General features: G+C 40.8%; 1 protein-coding gene across 25 annotated transcripts in view; it reads left to right on the top strand.

Annotated features, from left to right (window-relative positions):
• Positions 1-21,396, top strand: part of EPB41L3 (erythrocyte membrane protein band 4.1 like 3) — a 102,837-nt gene that overhangs the window by 49,557 nt on the left and 31,884 nt on the right. For all 25 annotated transcript variants that reach the window (XM_071804228.1, XM_065832280.2, XM_065832276.2 and 22 more), the window contains exons 4-9: positions 8,924-9,028; positions 11,289-11,331; positions 14,771-14,846; positions 16,426-16,644; positions 16,966-17,053; positions 20,587-20,739. In XM_071804228.1, the coding sequence (XP_071660329.1) occupies positions 8,924-9,028; positions 11,289-11,331; positions 14,771-14,846; positions 16,426-16,644; positions 16,966-17,053; positions 20,587-20,739 (684 nt within the window). The remainder of the gene's footprint in view (positions 1-8,923; positions 9,029-11,288; positions 11,332-14,770; positions 14,847-16,425; positions 16,645-16,965; positions 17,054-20,586; positions 20,740-21,396) is intronic.

Here is a 21,396-nt window from a genome sequence, read left to right as displayed (position 1 = left end):
ATTGTATTCAGAATTGTGACCTGGGACATTTCCAAATGCAGTTTGCCAGTGAGGTATGTAAAAGATTAAATGGTACTTCCTCTTGAGAACAAAAAAAAAAAAAAGTGTTTTGCTTTGAACCTTTTCATTGCTTGTAGGTTTTTGCCACATGAAAGGCTGGCAGAAAGGCCTCGTTCAGTGTCTCCTAGACATGCTGGGAAACTGCTTACAAACTGGATGAGAGTACTACATCCATTCAGGGGTTATGTGTGTCCTCATAGGTGTTCATTTATAATACTCTATGTATGCCAAACCCAAGACTTTCCCTTAAGAAACTTGAACTATTTGGATTAAAAAGACAGAATGAGTTCAGTTCTCTCTCTGTGTGGAGGAGGAGAGAAGGGTATTTGTTGTTTGCTTTGTCAGTCTCTGTATCTTAACCTTTGTCTTTGGTGTACAGCGTTGTACTAGTAACTTCAGCAAAGCTTTTGTTCCATAGTAGAAGTGAATTTATTTAAGATGTTTTCTATAATGCCTAGAACGTAATTCTCAACACACCTAACTAAATGTTTCTGTATCTCCCAGTGCCACTTTTAGCAGACACAGCAGTGGATGCAGGGACCTAAATTCCAGTGGTTAAGTCATGTTAAGCTTTTAAAAACTCTCATCCTGCAAGTTGAACATGTAATCTCTAAGATGTGCTTCAGTAAACCGGAGGAATACTTGCTGATTTTCTGTCAATTGACACTCCAGGAAAGATTCTCCGTCTATTCTTCTTCCTAGATGCTCCCCATTTAGCTTCCAGCTGGGGACTTCGGTTGAGAAACGATGGATTTGAAGAAATTCAAGGTTTCTTTTCTTTCACGTTTCTCCATCATTCTCTTTTCCCCATGGAGACAATCTGCAGAGAATTATAAACAGCACAAAAGCAAATCCTTTGAAGACACAAATTAAAAATGTAGAAAAGTGAAATGAAGTTAAACATCTTTGGAATTACTTCTTTCATTTATCTTCCTTGGGAAAAATAAACCTTCTGCTATTCTTTTTTCACCTTTAATCAATATTTGTTCAAAAGCACATTCTCCCTATTTGAAAATTTTCTGGCCTGAAGTGCAGTGATTAAATTCTAGAATTTCTCAGTTCATCACTTTGTATCCTTGACCAGCTCAGAATCTTTCAGAAAGAAACACGGGAAATAACATAGTATGTAGATTTTTTTTAATTCACAGATAAAAATGCACTCCTTACCAGAGTGACTGTGTGAGTTTAAGAGCTCTGATTGACTCTCCATAGATGGAGAAGTGCTGTGGTATGATCACCAGCTGCTCTACATTTGGAACCACACTGAACATTCACTTATAGATCCATGTATGTTTGTGTATACACCTACTCCACTCTGGTGAGGCCCCACCTGCAGTTCTGCATCCAGCTCTGGAGCCCTCAGTACAGGAAAGACATGGACTTGTTGGAGAGGGGTCAGAGGAAGCCACAAAGGTGACCAGAGGGCTGGAACAGCTCTGCAGTGAGGACAGGCTGAGAGAGTTGAGGTTGTTCAACCTGGAGAAGAGAAGGCTCTGGGGAGACCTTATTGTGGCCTTTCAGTACTTAAAAGGTGCCTACAAGAAAGATGGGGACAGACATTTTAGCAGGGCCTGTTGCGATAGGACAAAGAGTAATGTTTTTAAACTAAAGGAGAGGAGATTCAGGCCGGACCTGAAGAAGAATTTTTTTACAATGAGGGTGGTGAAACACTGGCACAGGTTGCCCAGGGAGGTGGTAGATGCCCCATCCCTGGAGACATTCAAGGCCAGGCTGGATGGGGTTCTGAGCAACATGATCTAGTTGAAGATGTCCCTGCTCATGACAGGGGGATTGGGCTAGATGGCCTTTGTAGGTCCCTTCCAACCTAAACCCTTCTATGATTCTATATGATGTGCATTACATTATGCACATATTTGCCTATGCATATTAAATTATGACATATATGTGACATTCTAGGCCCTTCCCCCAGAAGTGATGTTCTCAATACAAAAGTGATTTTGGAAACCTGCATGCACTAGATCACTTTAGCTTGCAGGTAGCCGCTGTTTGCACAAGTAATGGTTTTTTGGGCTTGGTTTTGTTTTGTTTGTTTTCCTGGGATTGGGGATATTTTTGTGTAAATTGGATAATTCACAAGGAAAGAATGAGAAAGTGTGTTGTCAGGAGACTGGAATTCACCAGCTTGGAGACTCAGCTGGGGGAATTTGTGGGGAGAGAGTGCTCACTGTGGCAAGTACAAAGTATTACTGGCAGCCAGTTAATCGTTTACTCTTGTATGTGTTGCAAGAATAATTGCAGAAGCTGCAATATGGGGAGGGAGAAACTTGCCTTAGTACATGCTAGTTATTTGTTGCCATATACACTTAAACTTTTATGGGTGTTTTCCTTGCATTTGCACAGAGGAGACCACCATGTGGCCTGTGCAGTGTAGAAACCGAAGTGTTGACCAAAATAACTTGCAAAATGCAACTTAAATCGAAAGAGTAAAATAAAATCAGTAGTCTGGACAGAATTGGAATTTTTTGCATCATGCACATTGCAAATGAAAAAATTAGCTAATACTTCCCCACCAGGAAGAACAGGGAAAAAGGAAGACGTTAGTACAGCCACATGCCAAAATACATTACAGCATGCAAGGCTAGAGCCAGACCACGTGTTTATACAGTGCATTGTTAAGATCCATGGGAAAGTGCAAATACTAATTAGGAATGTGAACCAGATAACCTCAACATCAGTTAAAGTCCAATCATTCCTACCAGGATTTCATGATACTAATCTGTTTGTCCTTCTTCCAGTGACTCCAACTAGAGTTATTACAGTAATTGTACAGTTTAACACCAGGCTAGTGCTAGTGTGGCATTGCTTGCTGGCAGCTTGACAACTTTTCTGAGGAAAGTGGAGATGCTGTGTTTGCATATGTATTCATGCAGAAAGATACATGCAAACTCTTTCCATTTTAAATCCAGGCTTACAGCTGTGATACTTTTTCATCTTGCTGTGCTCCTTGACTGAACAGAAAGGGAGGTGAAGTTTCAATTCCTTGGGGTGCCCTGACCTTGCGGTTACTGTGCAGTGGAGATGATGGTTTATTTGTGGCAAAAATGAATCCCGTGATAGCTCTTTGGCTGTGGGACTCTTTCTTCAGGTTTTCTCTTACCTGTAAAATTTGATCTGAATGTGATCTCTTGTAATTGCTTTCAAATGGGAGAGACATACCTGCATGCTGCAGAGGGCCCTTGCTCAGCGTTTTGCATCCGCATGAGTCTGCAGCATTGGATGCAAAAATAGAACTGCTCCAAAATACAACACTTTGGAGATTGCAGTAGCTTTCATTTCTAGAAAGCTGAGAGGGCCGTTTTCTGCTCTTCAGCTCCTCCTCGTTCCCTATCAGTGAGAGGAAGGTAATCTGCTCATGAATAAAAATAGACTACTAGAGTAGACTAACACTCTACACTTTAAGCAGGTATATGACGATTAACTCCTTAGTGTCTGTGGAGGTGCACATGGATTCCATTGTCACAGCCGTGCTGGTTGGAAGGGACTGGGGAGGCCGTTTGGGTCAGGCCAGCTGTGGCATTACCAGGCCAATGCCTTGAAACCCCCCCAAGAACAAAGGCTTCTCAGCCTTGATGAGATACTGGTCCCAGTGCAGCATTGCCTCTCCGTGGAGAATCTGTCAGACAGAGGGTTGGATTCAGTCTGGCAGAAACACAGGTGGCAAGAGGTCCCCAGCACAGACACCTCTTTGCTGGAATAAAGCTAGGAAAGATGGCTGGTCCAGTAGGCTGGAGGTTATGCAGCAAGCAACGGTTTGTTGTTTGGTGTGAGGGTGCATCAGTTAAGAGGCTCAGGCTGTATCACCAAGGTGCGTTCCAAAATGCCCCACAGGAAGATTGCATATGGTCATGTTTCGGGGGCAGGATGGCTAAACTAGGAGCCACAGAAGTTTGAAGGAGACGTTTCTGAGAGACGGTGCCTTCTGGCATGGGACAGCCAAGACTACAGTCTTGCACAGAAGAAAAAATTGCCCTTTGGAGGCGTGGGTTCTGGATCCTGATAAATTTTTTTCTCTGGCTCAACTAACTTCCAGTCTGGGAAGCACTGTCCAGCATATAACATTTGAAATCTTTCTGATCTCTTCCCTGTATCTCATTGAATAGCAAAGAGGGTTCCTGGGGTCTTACTCGTGCCTACATGACAAGGAAGTTGGTGTCACATCTTTGTATTAAGTTGTTGGTTGCTCTTTTCCCATGTAATTCTCCTCATTGCTTATCACAGTAACATTATTTTGGTAGCCTGATTGCTGCAATTCAGTGTTTATTATTACCTGAGTGTCGTGATGGACAACAAGGTGAGCAAGAGTCAACAATGTGCCCTGGCAGAACAGAAGGCTGGTGCCATGATGAGCCACATTAGGAAGTGTTGCCAGTAGATCAAGAGAGGTGATCCTTCCCCTCTACTCAGCACTGGTGAGGCCACAGTTGGAGTACTGCGTCCAGTTCTGGACTCCCCATTACCAGACAAACATGGACTCACTGGAGAGGGTCCATCAAGAAGATGAACTGGAGCATTTTACATATAAGGAAAGGCTGAGAGAGCTGGGACAGCTCAGCCTGGAGAAGGCTCAGGGAGATCTTATCAATGTGTACTAATATCTGATGGGAGGAGTAAAGGCAGGGTCAGACTGTGCTGAGCAGTACCCAGTGCCAGGACAAGACGCAATGAGCACAGAGTGAAATAGAGGAAATTCCTTTTAAACATAACAAATAAAAGGTTACTATGAGGGTGGTCAAACACTGGCAAAGGTTGGCTGTGCAGGCTATGGAGCCCCTATCCTTGGAGATATTCAGAGCCCAGGTGGACATGAACCTGAGCTACCTGCTGTTTGGTGGCCCTGCTTGAGCAGGAGGGTTGGAGTAGGCAGTCTCCAGAGGTGCCCACCAGCCTCAGCCATTCTGTGATTCTGGAATTATATTGATGCACAATACATACTTTGTGACTGAGGTGACAATGTAACTATAACAAAGACTTGCATTTTTTCACTTTAATAATGTTTGTTTATCATAACTACATTACAGCTTATGCACTTAATCATAATAAAGGAAAAGTCATTATTTTTCTTCATTAAAAAATAACAGACATGGTACCCAAAAGTTCACCAATAAGAATAATTGAATTTATAATAATCTTGTTATCCAGGCAGAGCTAAGATGGAAGTACTTAATTTTTGGGTTCCTCTCTGTCAATGATGTACAATGTGTTATCTTAGTCTGGTGATCCTGTAAGGAACCAGGTGTGTGATGGAGGGATATGAGCTGAGGAAGCCAATGTAGAGAGATTTGAATGTGGACTCTTTCTGGAGAAGCCAGTCACAGGACGGGAGAGCCTTTTGTGGCCTTTGGCCTCCCAAGGAGGGACAAGTTCAGCTCCAAAACCAAGGATAAGCTGGCAAGGAGAGAGGCAGCTTCTCCTCTCCCCTGCGTGTGGGAGTTGCTGGTGGGTGCAGATGTGCCAAGTTCGCTGCTGCTGGCTTTTGTCTCTGAGAGCTCGACCAGGAGGCTGTTTATTCCCATTCCAGCTTCAGGCAAGAGCTGTGGACTTTATAGAGCTGCAGGGAGGAGGCTGTGAAAAGTGTAAAGTTTTTGCTCCCGGACTTTTGTACTCATTTATAGCATTTAATCTAAGTTTTGCATTCTTTCTATAGTCTTGATTTCCCAAACCTAAAGCAAAATGCCTCTTATTTCCACATCTGCACATTTCATTTCATCCCATTCATGCCTGAAAAATAGCTAAGAATATTTCTGAAGGAGAATCTCACCATATTTACCTTTCAGAAAAACTCTTCTGTTACATGGACAATATTTGATAGCACAAAGTCTGATATTCTTTAATTTTTTTTTAATCCACATTTTTTGGACTGCTGAGAATTGGTTGGCATTTTTGGCATTGACCTGTTGATCCACAGTAACCAGCAGTCAGTCTTTCATTTCCTCAAACTTGTCACCCCGAAATGGTGGAAAGCAAAGGTTGAGGAGCTGTATGAATTTGTAACTTGACTTTTCTCTCCTCCTCTTCCTCCTAATCTATCCCTGCCAAAATAAGGATACCTATATAAACCTCTTAATTTCTCATGGATTAATCCAGTAGTTTTCCTTCACTGTGCATTTGTGCAATGTTGTTCTAGAAAGAGGATGTGTGTACTAATGCTGCATAGGTACAGAGCTGCAGATATGCAGGTACACGAGGATTTGGAGGGCCTCAGTGGTGGCTACGTTGCCAGTCAGCCCCCACTCCCCAAATGATAGGAGTCCCCTAAATCCTGCTCCCACAGGTAAGCTCTGACCTGGGAAGAGGCACTCAGGAGTAACAGGTGGCAGCTGCAACATATGAGGCTCATCTGTCTGGATGCTGGTGGGCATTTCTGTGGAGAAGGAACGTGGTCCTGGTAGGGTTTCCCCTCAGCCATCACCACTTCACACCTGGTGTCTGGTGAATAGGGGACCCTGACCAGGAAGGGCCATTAGTTATATGTGGTATTTCTGACTTCCTCTGGCAGGGCTTTCCCATATCCTGATGTGGGAAGAGGCTGAATACAACTTGAGCATCTTCCTACAGTAGGAGGAAGATCTGTTTTGTCATGGGCAAAAAATGAGATGTACAAATTTTTCCAGGCTTGCCATACTTATCCTCACCTGTGATGTATAGCCAAACAAGAAATTCTGAGTACTGGGACTCTTTTTGGTTGGTTGTTTGGTTTCTATTACAGCATAGCCCCACACAACTGTTTCCTCCAATGTGTTATTAAAACACTGTACCTTGCAGCTGCTAGCTGGTCTTAGTCAAAGCTGACATCTGTGTAGCTGCATGGATCAGCCACATAAACCAGCTCCTGTGTTGGCCTCATATGACTCTTTAAGAGGACATTGAAGTGTCACAATTCAAATACATATAAATGGTACGGTGGTACAGACATAGTGTTTCTCAAAGCAAGTGTCCTCTAGAGTTTACCTGCTTATTTCATTCATTATAACTATTTGGTTTGTTATCAAGTAGAAAAGCAAGAAATTTTGCAAAATACAGCATTGCTTGCTTATAGCAGAAATGTGACTATTTTGGCTTGAAATCTTCAAGTTGATTCCTCTCTGCACACCAGTAGTCAAATCTTTTCTTATCCACCTGATCCTCTCCATAGACTCTCAAGTATAAAACCACTAACCTTTTATTATTTACTTCCAAGTATGGGCCGTGAAGAATTAGCTAAACATTTGTTTGAAATTATAAAGGACCTGGGGTATATTTATGCTTCCTACAGCAGGGTGGAAAGCGTATGACAAGTAGAACAAGGCCCTGGAGCTGTGAGCTCAAATGATGCTGGAAGTCACTGTAAATGAAGTTACAGCAATACGCTCACAGTACACTTCCATGCCTGTTTTTTTCTCATTTGGAGAACACTTCCTAGACTCCTAACAGCCACGCTCTTCAGTTTCTTCATTGATAAAAATGTAGAGACTATGTCCCTGCTTCCTTTCTCATATGCCATCAGAGCCCCAATAGAAATACGAAATTTAATATAAATTAGGATACACTGTACAACCCCATCATCGCTCATAATGTTTTTACAGGGTGTTAGGCAGCAACATTCAGCTCCTCTTTTTTACTTTTTCTTTTCTCTTGGCTTGCTTACCACTTCTAAAATAGCTTGAGGCCAGTGTTGGGCTCCACGGGTTTGTTGGCGTAGCTGTGTCAGCTTGGATTGTGAAATATCCATCCCCCCATGGCCAAGGCTGCTGGGCTGGCAGCACCGTCCAGGCACAGATCAGTCAGCGGAGGTGCCTAAATTCAGAGGCAGCATTCTCTCCTCTTTTGTGTTAGCCTCCTCCTCTGCCTTTGAAGCAAGTAGCGTATTTCCATTCTGTTTCAAGTCATGTGTGTGCCATGGATAAAGAAACTGCAGTGCTGACAGCAACTAAAATATTAATATATACATGTGTTTGATATGAAGAGGGGAGATTTTTTTTCCCTTTAGCTGAGTTGCACTTAGGGAAGCAGGCAGTGATGAAACAGTGGCCAAAATGATTTTGAATTGTTTATCATAATTAATGTATATCAAAGTTGGCACGTGTGGCTCATAAAGAGGATGTTTCTCTCTGTGTTTGTTTTTTTGGAGAATTTTTCTCAGTGTCATATAAAACACTGAGACCTAGGATGACCTGAATTTTTACTGTCCCATATGAGAGATAAGACAAAGCTTTTGCTAAGGGTGCTGGCTGTTAACAGTGAGAGATCATCTCATCCAACATATTAGCAGTAAAGGTTCCTGGGACACTAGAAAACTGTTTTCTCACCCAGCTACCTTCCCAGGAAGGGCTCTCTGGTGATTTCAGTAGACAGTATATCGCATTTCCCCATATATTAGATAAAAAAGGATCCTGGAATTAGTTTGCCTTGTTATTGAGGCAAGAAATACCTCCATGTTTGTTTTTTTCTCCAGTGGGTCACCCCAAGTCACAGCTCTGATAGTCCCCGATCAGGAATATTTCGTACTGTTGTTTGCTGCTACTGTTGCACACAAAGAATGCTCGGGTTTGCTGTGATGTGACCTCAGCATGCATTTGAAGTTGCAGTTTCTGAAAGACAGAAGAGATGTTCTCATTGAAACTTGAAACATGACATGTATTGACTTATTTTCATCTCCTCAATAAGACATGAACTTTTACGCAAAGCAGATTTGCCACATTCAGCAGATTGTGAAGATGGTCAATTGGTTTCAAAGATGGAAAAATGGAATTAAATCATTTTGGCATTATTGATTTGAGGATTAAACATGAAAGGTGTTACTTTAAGGCTTACGTTACTTTGTTTTGCAAACGTGATTTTTTTCATTCCTATTCATTTCCAACAGAAACGTTCCAGAGGTCAAGTGCTATTTGACAAGGTGTGTGAGCATCTGAACCTTTTGGAAAAAGACTACTTTGGGCTAACATACAGAGACACGGAAAACCAAAAGGTAAACCACAAAACTGTTGCTGGTCTTTGGGATGTGGACATCAGAGCTTCCCTGAGACACCCCCCAGACAGTTGCAAACAGTCCAGAACTTCTTTTGATTTTCTTTGCCAAATTCCATAGACATAACTTGAGCTATTGTTTTTTGTAAATACCTCTCAAGAACATCCCCTGTGTTTCCCTGGCTTCCTTCTGTGTTGACTATTTATGACATGAAAGAAGTTAATCCTATAGCTGGTTCTCTTTCTAGTATGATTTGTTTCATTTCTGCCAAAGATGAAAGTCAGATTTACATTCATGGATACACTACTAAACATATAATATTAAAATATGGCTTTATCATACTGTGGTTGGGATACCGATAGGCAGGAGTTGATTGACTGCTCCTGCTAACTGCTAAGATAAAGTGAGGCTTTAAGTCTTACTTACTTTATCAGAGTGTTATTGTTGATTTGGCTAAAGACATAAGTCTTCAGAAGCATTTGGCAGCAGTAGTGAATCACACTCTGCTTGTCTGCATCTCAACTTCAGTATTATAAAAAGCTGTGTATTAACAGTGTCCAAGATGGTCTAATGTGCAGGTGAGAGAGATGATATATATATGTGTATTATTTTGGACATGCTATGATGAAAGAGAGTATCAAAGGATAATTTAAAATACGCTGTGTGGTTTTGACATTTTAATTTAAATCGTTTGAAATAAACCAGTAACAAAACCTTTTAATAATATGTGCTGTAGCCCAGCAGGTGAAGGTTTTTTGTGCTTTGCATGGCCTGAAGCTATTACTGCTTCTTCAGCTGTTCATGTCTTGTAAGAACAACAGTTTTATTTTCTAGGCTTACCTTTGTTTCAGTCATATAGCATACAGAAGAAATCGGTCCTTTTTTTCTCTATTTTCTGCTTTTTTTACAGTCTTTTAGGTATAAGGATTTTGTTTCTGATTCAGAAAATCAGTTAAGCAAACACTTGGTCCATGCCAGTGAAAGATAACACTTTAGCATATGCTTAGTTTTGAGTTGTGTTAAAAGTTATGCAGGTGTTTAAGAGCATTGCCAGATAGGTGTGCTTTCCTGTATTGGAAAGAGGAAAATGTATTCATTATTAACAGGTAGTTTAGAAGTACTAAGCATTTGTAGATTGCCAGTTACTTTACAGAGCTAAACAGCTAAAAGAATAGTACCTGCCACCACTTTTATTGATGAATAATATGCATATCCTCTGCCAGATAATGTCCAGCCACACGATACATGTGTCCATATCACATGTGATCTTTGAAAACAGAAATCCTGATGAATCTTTAATTTCTTGGTGCACGGTGTGCTTTTGTGCTCAGCAATAGCTGGAGCTCTTCAGGCTTATGTTTTGCCCCACAGACCAGGTTTGGACAGCTGCAAACCGGTTGTTTTTGTTTAGAGGGGGGATTGTTGTGTTGTGCTTGGTTGATATTTCTCTAGTATTTTTTTTCTCTGATACATTTGTTTATCTTCCTTTGGAGAAAGTGGAACTTTCCTAGGGAAAGAAAACTTTTTGTTCTGGGCTGTGTCACACATTTTAAATGTTAATTTCATTCTGTTAGAGGGCAAGAGAGAAGTGCAGGGCCTTTTTCTCCCAGTGCCTGAGAAGCAGATACGGAGCAGGCTGCTCTATAAATTGCAAGCTCTGGCTGCAGCAGTGACACCGAGAGACCCCAAGCTGCTGTGTACCTCTTCCAGGAGAATTTCAACTGATCCTTGACATCCGTGGAGTCATCACAGTGATAACTCCCCAGCTACTCAGCAAGAGTTTTGTCTTCTGTGGTCACTGGGTTCTGCACAGCATGGATGGGGGCAGTCACGGTGCTGCCTCTGGTTGCACCTTGTGCCCAAGCCATGTTGCAAATGGGGCAGTAGCCTGTGCCACACTGTTTATCCTCTAACAAGGCTTTTCAGCCCTTCCAGCATTAGAGCAAAACAAACCAACCAACCAGCTAAAAGAAAAAACAAAACAAAAAATAAAACAGACAAAAAAACCCACCTAGTAGCTAGTAGAAATTTTGTTTTCCTATTTGTGCATGTATTTTATTAATTTCTATTTTTTAATTTTTTATTTTGAACCATTCAGCCTCTCAACATCTGGGAAGGTTAATAAAAATCCTTTTTCTACCCAGAGACACGTCTTGAAAGTTAGTCTTACCCCTGCCTATTGCTGTGTCAAGGAGAAAAGAGGTGTTCTAGCTTTGACTCATAGCTCTGTTTTAATAATAAGGAAACATTTTATTTGCAGAACTGGTTGGACCCAGCCAAGGAAATCAAGAAGCAGATCCGAAGTAAGTTTGTTATTGTTTGTGCGTTTCTTTTAGCGTGTCTGGAAAACTTTCATTCCGGTGTGTCCAGACTCCAAAATCTACACAATAAAGTGTTTCCCTCCAAACTGCGATCTGTGTCTGCAAAGACCTTGAACCCTTGTGACATGAACAGGGATGCAAGAGGCAGAGGGGGCTCCTTGCCACATGAGTGGTGTGTCATAGCACCACCTGCCCATCAGTGTCCAGCCCCTCTGGTCCTCTGGGCTTGTTCCCAAACCACTGGGGTAACTGCCCGCTCGCAGGACCCGTCCCAGCACCAGGGGCTCAGTAACCCCCTCTGCCCAGCCCCTCACCACATCAAAGTCTATTTCACAGTCTTCTTTTGCATCCTGTCACGGGTCTCTGGCAAAGGAATTACCTGCATCTTTTAGGTATTTTAGACCTTAATGAACGTAGGCAGTTATTGAGGCTCATAACACATGAACTTTCATTGCTGAAAACAACTTGACATTTGCAGAGAGGCAAAAACCCAAAGTTTGACATTAAGCAACGTAACCTTAGGGTCTAGGCCACGTATATAAATTATTTCTTTGCATTACTGATATTTAAATCATATCCAGTAATGCTGCTTATGCCTCATGCCGAAATACTTCACTGATGCAAAGATAGCACTCTATCTAAAATATCTTTCCTTCCTATGTTTCAGAAGCTTGAACTTTGCTCCTAAAATGACCATTCAGTTCACAGAGAGCCAGGCAATTTTCTGCTTCACATGTATATTTTAAAAAGCTCAGTTGTTAAATTTGGCTGTCTGCTACATTAGAAATTCAAAAACCTCTCAAGAGAAAACCTTGTCAAGACTGCCAAGCTCAAAATTTGACCTGCCTTCTTTTTCCCCTACCTCACTTTTTAAAGTTGATGAAACATTTGTGTGTCGTCTTTGGGCAACCTCAGTAGTTTTTTTCTTCACATATTTTGTAAATGATCTCTTCTAGCACTCTTGCTTTCACAAACAAATACACCTGGTAGTTTGTGTTTGTTGGGTCAGGCCTGGCAAGGGAATTACTTCCCTCTTCGAGATTCAAAGGGTTAATTTACACTGGCTGGAAAACTTCTCTGCTTACTGTGAGCAACCACACTGTTCCACCAGTATTATTTTCATTAAAAGCAAGTGATCTGCAATAAAAAGTAATGAAAATCTGCCTTTTTTAATCTCTTGAGAAGATGGATCTGGAAACGAAGGTGCTGTAGATGTCAATGAGTCAGGCTGCGCAGTCGATCCAAGCAGCTCAGCTCCACACCACTGGTTTTAAAGACATTTAATATGTGCCCAAACCGTGAGATAGACAATGAAAGATTGTGACAGCAAGAGATTAAGCAGGGCAGAAGACTCTCGTTCTGGACTTGACACAGGGGACAGTTGTATTTGCAGAAGATGACAGCTATAATTTGCTTGCTCTGTACAATTCATTGCAGAAGTTTAGAACAGGATAACAGTGGAAAAGGAGGGCTGTTACCCATTATACTTTCCAAAACACATATTTATAATCCTGCTTAAGTACTGGTTGAGTTGTAGAACACTCAGGTATCTGTGATTCCACTGCAGACCACAGAGATTTCATCCCAGTGGTTGAGAACTGAGGCTGTTGCTGTGTGTGTGGCCCCTGGTTTGCACACCGGTAGTTTTAACCCACTAACGTGCACAGCATTAGGTTTTATTTAAGCCCCTGTAAGTCGGGGTGAAGGCCTCTTACTCTGGTGTCTTAGCTATCCATGCTACATGACAGACTATATCATAGGTTCGACTTATTTTCTGTGCCAGAGGAACACATTTTTGGGCCATGGCCCCTTCTGTCTGTGATGGGGCCAGGTGTCACTCACCCACAGGCTCTGCCCTCACCCTGGGGCCAGTCCACTCGCTGGTGAGAAAATGCCCCATCCTCATTGCCAGCCAGATTTTCCTTCCGCTGGCTTTTATGGCCCAAGAGAGTGGAAAAGTTCCTAAAATCAAGGACCATTAAAGTCTTAGCAAGAGCTGAAGTCCTGATGGTAAACATCAAAGTCTTCTCGCACATTAAGCCTGTTTTCTCGGGTGTGTGGATGACCAAAGAGGATGGGGCTTTGCATGGATTAAATTTCCTTTTTGCCTCTAAACAAATATTCCCCAAGACCCAGTTATGATGACCATACAGTATTTCCAGGCAAGCAGACCTGTTCAGCATATAAGCTGTCTTACTGAAGAGTGTACCAGATACACCTCAAACACCATGTTCTTTAGGAGGTACCTAGGCTCAAGGTGCCCCTGATTTAAAGATCATGAGAAAGCTCTACCCTATTGAGTTCATAGAGTCCTGTTTTTCAGTGTTCACAAGCACTTCCTCATTATACAGCCAATACAGACTTTTCAAGAGAGATCTATTTATTTCTAGTTAGATTTATATTCTGACATCAATACCTTTCAGAAAACACAAAGGTCATTACTTTGGCTTTGGTTTCCTGACTACAGAAATACTGTAATTTATGTGGTAGAAGTACAAATAAGAGGTATATCCCACAACAGAGCCTTCAGTGAAAAGTCTTCTTACTGGAAAACAACTGTGTTGCTTGTAAGAACACTGTGGTTTGGGGTTTCGTTACTGCTTTTTACTTGCATTTAGAGATGCGCTGGTATAGCCTGTCCCTTTTTCAAGAATAGCTTTTATATTTACATGCTATGTTCAATACTGGTTTTTGTTTTGGGGTTTTTTTTTAATTCAGTTTTGATATTCTTTCTTTACAACATTTAAAGCTGACGCTCCAAAAAAATTTCACAAACTGTGGTGACACGGGCCGGTATCCATCGCATGGGTCACCTAAACTTACTGAAAAAACTCAATGAGAATTCCCCAGTGTTATGTACTGGTTTTCAGTCAAACTCTCCATGTCTGTCCTTGCAGTTTTGTCTGCACAGTAATTTATGTCTGTTGGAGGCAGGAGCTGTGTGCTGAGGCAGCACTTGGAGAGGATGCTCTGGGCTGGTTTGGGTGGTCAGACCTCGGCACATCACCCCAGTCTGGAGCCCCTTTGTACTCTGGCTCATGGTGTTCCCAGCACCTCTGTGTTTTGGCTTTTTGTTTTTTAAAGCTTGTATAGGCTGTGTTTTCAGATGGTTAATTCCAGTAAACATTGTTTTTGGATTGAGGGGGGTTTTAGGGTTAGTAATAAATTACTGCTCCTTAGGGACCTCACTTCAGTGGAAATATTGCTAAATAAGAAAAGAACTCTATAATCTGATCCAATACTGTAATTGGGAGAGAGAGAAAAGTAGTATCTTCAGAACAATGTATGGGAAAAAGATACTATTTCCTGTTCTTATGAATTGCTTGGCTGGGGTATTTTTAAGTCTTCTGGTAATCAAACAGCCTAAGCATCTCTGTTTATATTTGCAGTGGACTTTCAGTGAACCTGTGTTCTTTTCCAGGTGGTGCTTGGCAGTTTGCATTTAATGTGAAATTCTACCCTCCAGACCCTGCCCAACTATCTGAAGATATTACCAGGTATTTAAAACATCAAATACCTTTCTAGAAGGGGCTTAAGTAGCCCTACTTGTTAGCACTTATATTTGAATTATCCAAGAAAAGAAATGTTTTGTATTCCCCTCGACTTCCATTTTCTTATGAGCTTATGGAAAATATGTGATCCTTTGGCAGAGAAGACACTGTGAACAGTGTCTGCCCCCTGAGCTAAGAAGAGTATTTTCTATAATTTAACCCTAAATCTAGGCTTTTCCAATGTACATATTCCTGAACATTGATTTTAATTTTTACAAAGATGCCCAATGCCCAGTTTTGCCAGCGATAACAAGTTATTATTGTTGGTATAATCGTAAGCATGGAAGGAAAGAAGTGGGATGAGAATAAGCATGCTTGTAAATTTTATATGTCAATTGACAAGGTAAGCAGTAAATGTGCATGGTATAGGGAATATGGTGGTAATGAATGGCTGCTCCCTGCTATCCAAGTCAGGTAGCTCTGCAATCTGCACATTTGCTTTCTGGTTTTATGTGCAGATTGCAAGCGCAACCCATAAAAACACCACCACCAACAAAAACTTCACCTGGTTTCCTCCTTGGCATAAGGAGCCATTATGAGTTTTGTGCCATTGGCAAGCTGTTCCCTAGCCTCTTGTAACATTTTGCAACCTGTGGATATTTTTAACCTTCATTGCTTTGTGAACTACTTGTTGTTTGAAAGGTAGCATGAAAGTTTTGGCTTAGATCAGTCTTCCCCTTTGCTAGGCATTGTGCAGAAAGACAGCGTACCAGGAGTTCCCACCTAAAGAGAGGTCTTCCAAAAGAAAGGATTGTTTGTTTCCTCTTGTTGTCCTCAAATCTCCCTTGAGAACTCCATGCCTTCACCACCAAGCCAACACACTTTACGTTTTTCTGTTTTCTTCTATCTGGTGACCTCCTGAACTGTTCATCACTGTGGTTTTAACAGCATTTACTATTTAAATGTATTTTTTTGAGAAAGCTCAACAGTTTGCTAAAGAGACAACTCACGTTTTTTGAATGAATTGGAGTTTGGCTAACCCTTGATGAAGAGTACTTGCCTCTTTTGATTATTTTTTCTCCTTAAAGAAAAGTATTATCAGGTAGCTATATATCTTTGTGATCTGTGATAGAAGCCAGGTATGTTTAATGGTAATTCTCCATCTAGGTCACTAAACAAAGTAATAACTTATTTTATTAAGAAATCTCTATGCGACTTTATAAAGATAAATTAGGCATTTCTACCCTTAGGCAAGGGTTGGGTTTGGGTTTGTTTTGTTTGTTTGTTTATTTTGGTGTTGTTTGGTTTTGTTTTGCATTTTCTTTGTTCAGGTTTGTTGGGTTTTGTGGGTTTTTTGTTTAGTTGGTTGGTTTTGTCTTTTTGGTTTAGTGGGGTTTGGTTTGTGGGGTTTTTTTGTTTGTTTTTTAATTAATAATATCCTTGTTAACTCCTGAAAACTTTTGGGCTTGGGTATTGTCTGCAAATTCACAGAGGAGCCAAGGTCTCTGGGAAGTCCTTGGGCTGTGCTACTTGAGATGGAGCTGAGGAGCATCACTTTCTGAGCCGCCTTGGTGGTCCGTTGCAGGTACTACCTCTGCTTGCAGCTGAGAGACGACATCGTTTCGGGTCGGCTGCCTTGCTCATTCGTCACGTTGGCCCTGCTGGGCTCCTACACTGTGCAGTCGGAGCTCGGTGACTACGATCCTGATGAGTATGGCAGCGACTATGTCAGCGAGTTCCGCTTCGCACCGAATCACACGAAAGAGCTGGAGGATAAAGTGATCGAGCTGCACAAGAGCCACAGGTAGGCGGAGGGCATCAGTGTAGGCTGGAACCTGTCTTTCAGCTACCATCCTGCGGCATCAGGAGGTATTAAAACCTGCTGCAGTATACCTAATAAGAACATTTTTTTGGACAAAACTCCTCTCCATATCATTGGGTAGAGAAGAGCTTTGCAGTGTGAAAGGTAACAGGGCCTGCACCAGAGCTTTGACTCTGGTAGGTACCCGGCTATCTAAGGGGGACAGTTTAGTTCTGACAGGCTGAAAATATTTTCCAGCTGCTGGATTTTATTTCAGACTCTGCTTGCTTAACATTGATGCTAAAATTGGTTGCTTTTCCTCAGGGGAATGACACCTGCAGAGGCTGAGATGCATTTCCTGGAGAATGCCAAAAAACTCTCCATGTATGGAGTAGATCTCCATCATGCCAAGGTAGGGACTACAGTTCTTTCAGCGATTGTCTTTCTCCTGCGGCATAGTACTTGAATCTGCATGGACTCTCTAATTAATTCTTTCTTTTTGTTTTGAGACAGGCAGTTTGTGGGATAAATCATGTGTCAACATGAGGAAAGGTGACTTATGGGATAAGCATAGATATATCTTGTAACTGTAATGACTTAGCCTATAGACGCAAAGATGTTGCACACCAACCTTTCATGTTGATTTAACCCAAATCCTTTGGGAAAATACTGAACGGATGGAGTAATGAGGAAGCATATTAGAAGCTGTCCAGGGAGTGATCAATTGTCATTTCATTCAGTTACATTTTCCAATTTAATAAGGCCAACTACAGTATCTTAACTAGATAAGCAGATCATTTCTAACACTGCAGAGAACTTTCAAGCAATTATTTAGGTGCACTGGAAACCTAATCAGATTGATAATAATGGGGAGACAGCAGCTTGTCTCTCTTCTGAAGTATGGTCATTGCAGTTGACTGGAAGGGCAGTAATTCTGCTGGAAACATTTTCCCATGATGAGGTAGATTCCCTAATCATTGGCAGGTTAAACTATGAATAAAACATGGTCATTTTTAGTGTGACTTGAGATAGCTACCTACCAGTCTTGTGTTGGTTGTCCGTTTTTTGTGGGTTTGGTTTTTTTTTAATAAATAATTACTTTTTTTTTTTTTCACTGTTCAAAGTAAGGCTAATGAATTTTAACATCTCTAAGGTTAGCAAGCATCATTAAGCAAATGAGTGCTGAACAAAGAATCCTGAGCTGTGGAGAGCACTGCATTTTCTGTAAAGGTCAAATTACTGTGAGTCTGTTTTTATGCTGCAGCAGATCCTTTCAAGAACTCAAGATAAATTTGCAGCTCAGATCTTGAAGGGGCCTGCAACTGTGTGCCTGAGGGATTTCATAGGAGCTGTGCATGTGTGTTACAGAATTCAGTGCAATCTTTTGTGTTCTGTTAATTGCCTCCACTGAAATTGCAAAATCTGGGTATGGCTCGATGGGCGGCACTACCAGGAGGCATGCCGCTGCCTTCCCTGGGTCTTGCAGGTAGGCACAAAATCTTGAGACATATTTGGAGCAGAGATAGAAATGGATTGGTGAATGTCACTCAGTAGCTTTTTTTCAACATCCTCTGTCCAACACGTGTCTGCAGAATCACAATGAAGTGAGTTCCTGTTCTAAATATGTTACGGGCTTCATTACTGAAAATTTAACATAGCATAGTATTAAGGCCTAAGTACTTTTTTTCAGAATATTAGAGAAAGACTGTGAAATTTAAGACAGGATATACTGAGATTTTTTTTTTTTCTAAAAAATATTAGTATTCAGTTTTCTGGTTTTCATATGGAAAAACTCAGAGCAGGAGAAGTTGGTAAACAAGCTGATCTCTCTCTACAGTGCTGTTCTTAATTTAAAAAGCAGTGCTAACCGCATTGGGTCTGTCTGTGAGTTAAGAAGCCCAACAGTAATCTTGGAAACTGAGCTGAAGGTGGGAAAAGTAGATTCTGTGCAAGAAGTAATATTTAGTTTTAATTAGGTGTGCCAGTGAGATCTGATGCTATCAGATGAGGGGACAGGTATCTCTGTGGATGTCTTTTTGAAGTCACACTGTGGCAGATGTCTCTATATAAATGTCAGTTCATTAAGGCTGTGCCAGTATCTTCGGTATTCAACAGATGCTGAACTCACCAGCTGCTGTTGAAACTAGTTTTCAATTATCCAACACAAGACTACAATAAAAAAATGTGTTCATCACATAGACAGATTTGTCCTCTGGGCTGTCACTGCTCTGATGAAACCCCCCACTTATATGCAGAGCTGCAGCTGAGCATCTCGTGCCTCGAACATTACAGTGAACAGGTTCCTGTTCTGTTCAACCACATCGCTCCTGAAAAAAAGCCAAATTCTTTAATTCTGGTTTCATTTTACACCAGTAGTATCACATTGAAAAGCAGCCTCTGATGCTGACAAGTAACAGAAGCTGTGAATGGGCTTAAATCTACTGCAAAGGTGGGAATGAGGGAAGAAGGCATTTCTCAACAAGTTTTTGGGAAAGTATCTCAGAGGAAGGAGTCTCTTGCACTGGCAGCTGTGTGCCACATGTGAGCACACATGCAGTTCAGGCATTTGCCATGCAGTGGGATTACTGGCAATGAGGCTTTCTTTTCCAGAACATATTCACTGTAGTTAGACAGTTTCTCTGCTTAAGAAACTGTGAAACTGAAGTCCACTGAATAAAATTATCTTTGTCACTTCTGTAGTACCTGACCATGATATCACACATGAGCTTTATTTAGAAAAAAATCTACTTCTAAGGAGTGATACTGTCATTGTTGGAACATACATCCTCTATTGGTGTGTTTTCTCACACTGAAGTTAATTTAAGGCACTAATTCTATGTTGTCTCTGATTTTTAAAATACTTTTTTTGCCTTTCAAGCTGTACCATAGCCTTTTCATCATGACTGACTATGCATGACTTTGTGTTCATCTTAAAATGTAATCAGAATTTCACTGTGTACCTAAAGGACGGCTTGTCAAGAAAACAATGAATTCATTTCATGATTTTCATAGGATGACATCTTCATAGCTTCTTTTGTCAGATGGTTGTAACTTCAAGTTATTTTAAAATAATTAACTAAAAACTCTGCACTTTAAGGTAGATCCTTTTTTTTTTTTTTTCTGGCAGTATTAGTACTTATGTAAATGAAAAAACACAAAATTTTACAGTCTAGTGGTAATAGCAAACAGTGAAGATTGTTTTTAGACTTTTTGAAGGCTTATAAAGGAAAGACAAGTGTGTAATTCTGACTTTTAAAATACCTATTTATCAGTATATTCGGATAAAATTGTGGCCGAATCTTTTATAGTGCAAATGTGTTTGACCTATAGCTTCCCTGTCAAAGATGGGTTTTATTGCAGGCACAGTCATACGCTTTTAAAATGATCTTTCTGGTCCAAATGCCCAGCTTTCTGCTCACTGATCATTTCAAAGTGAAAATACTGAGCATGGGCACAACAGCATTAAGGAAATCAGCAAACCAACTAGAGCCAAAACGAGCAAACTACAGAAGAAAAGTCCATCTAAGGATACACAAGCTTAGTCATGGAGATGAGCGATGCTGGGAGAAGTAAATTTGTAAGCTGTCCTACTTACTTTCAATCTTGTATTTATGCTAATAGCACTTTTTTTTTTTTTTATTATGCTAATAAAATTTTGCTATAGGGTTAATATAATTCTTTTAGTAACATCTAAACTTTCCCCCCTCCTTTTGGAGTCTTTCTGAAATACACAAAAATATTCACAACACTCAGTTTCTCTCACCCTGTCCAACCTTACTATTACTTGCATGAATGCAGTCAATGAGTAGTGTAGCTCTCAGAAATCAGGTCACTACAGCTGATGCATTAAAAAGACGCAGCTCAGATAGAAACACAGCATACAAGAATCTGTAGTACTGTATAAGGAAATAAGTATTCAAAAAAGTGCATTCCTTGCTTTTCCAGGATTCTGAAGGAGTAGAAATCATGCTAGGAGTTTGTGCAAGTGGTCTCTTAATATATCGAGACAGACTCAGAATAAACAGATTTGCCTGGCCAAAGGTTCTGAAAATTTCCTACAAGAGGAACAACTTCTACATCAAAATCCGACCAGGAGAGGTAGGGGCATCCTGACACACTTTAGTGAATGAACCTTCTCAAAAAAAAACATTTTTCTCATTGGTTTGTTGATTTGTCATGTCTTACACCCATGTAATATTCCTCTCCATTTATATTTTTTAATTTGTGCTGATTTTCTTAGGAAAGATTAGGTAAATGCTTTATTTAAAATACAGGTAGAATCTTCTTTCGTGTTTTTCTGTTTACATCCATGAACTAACATAAAGAATAAATATGACCATCTGCATGTAAAAAGCTCATCCATATTATGAATACTTTGGGAATTTAAGTAACATATTTCTTATTCATGGAGTGCTCATTATCCACCATCATGTTGTATATTAAATTAGTATCTGTTCTTCTTATCCACTAAGAGATGTAGATGGGCTATACCAAATTTTATAAGTGTATCAGACTAGTCAATTTGGAGGCTGAATAGAAACCTGGAGACTGATAAAAATGGAGTCAAGCATCCATCATTCCACATTTTTGGTAGCTACGCGTCTTAACTCTCCCAGGCCCGCAGAAGCCCGTGTTCTGGCTCAGGAGGTGATGTGAAATCTCATACAGTGAGTGCCCTCTCGTGGCTCAGCCGGATGAATAGCAAATACCTACCTCATGGGTTGAACATGTACTAACCCAGAAATAAGGTGATAA

This window comes from Patagioenas fasciata, chromosome 2, assembly GCF_037038585.1.
Source record: "Patagioenas fasciata isolate bPatFas1 chromosome 2, bPatFas1.hap1, whole genome shotgun sequence".
NCBI lineage: Eukaryota > Metazoa > Chordata > Aves > Columbiformes > Columbidae > Patagioenas > Patagioenas fasciata.
This window is presented reverse-complemented; position numbering and strand designations above follow the sequence as displayed.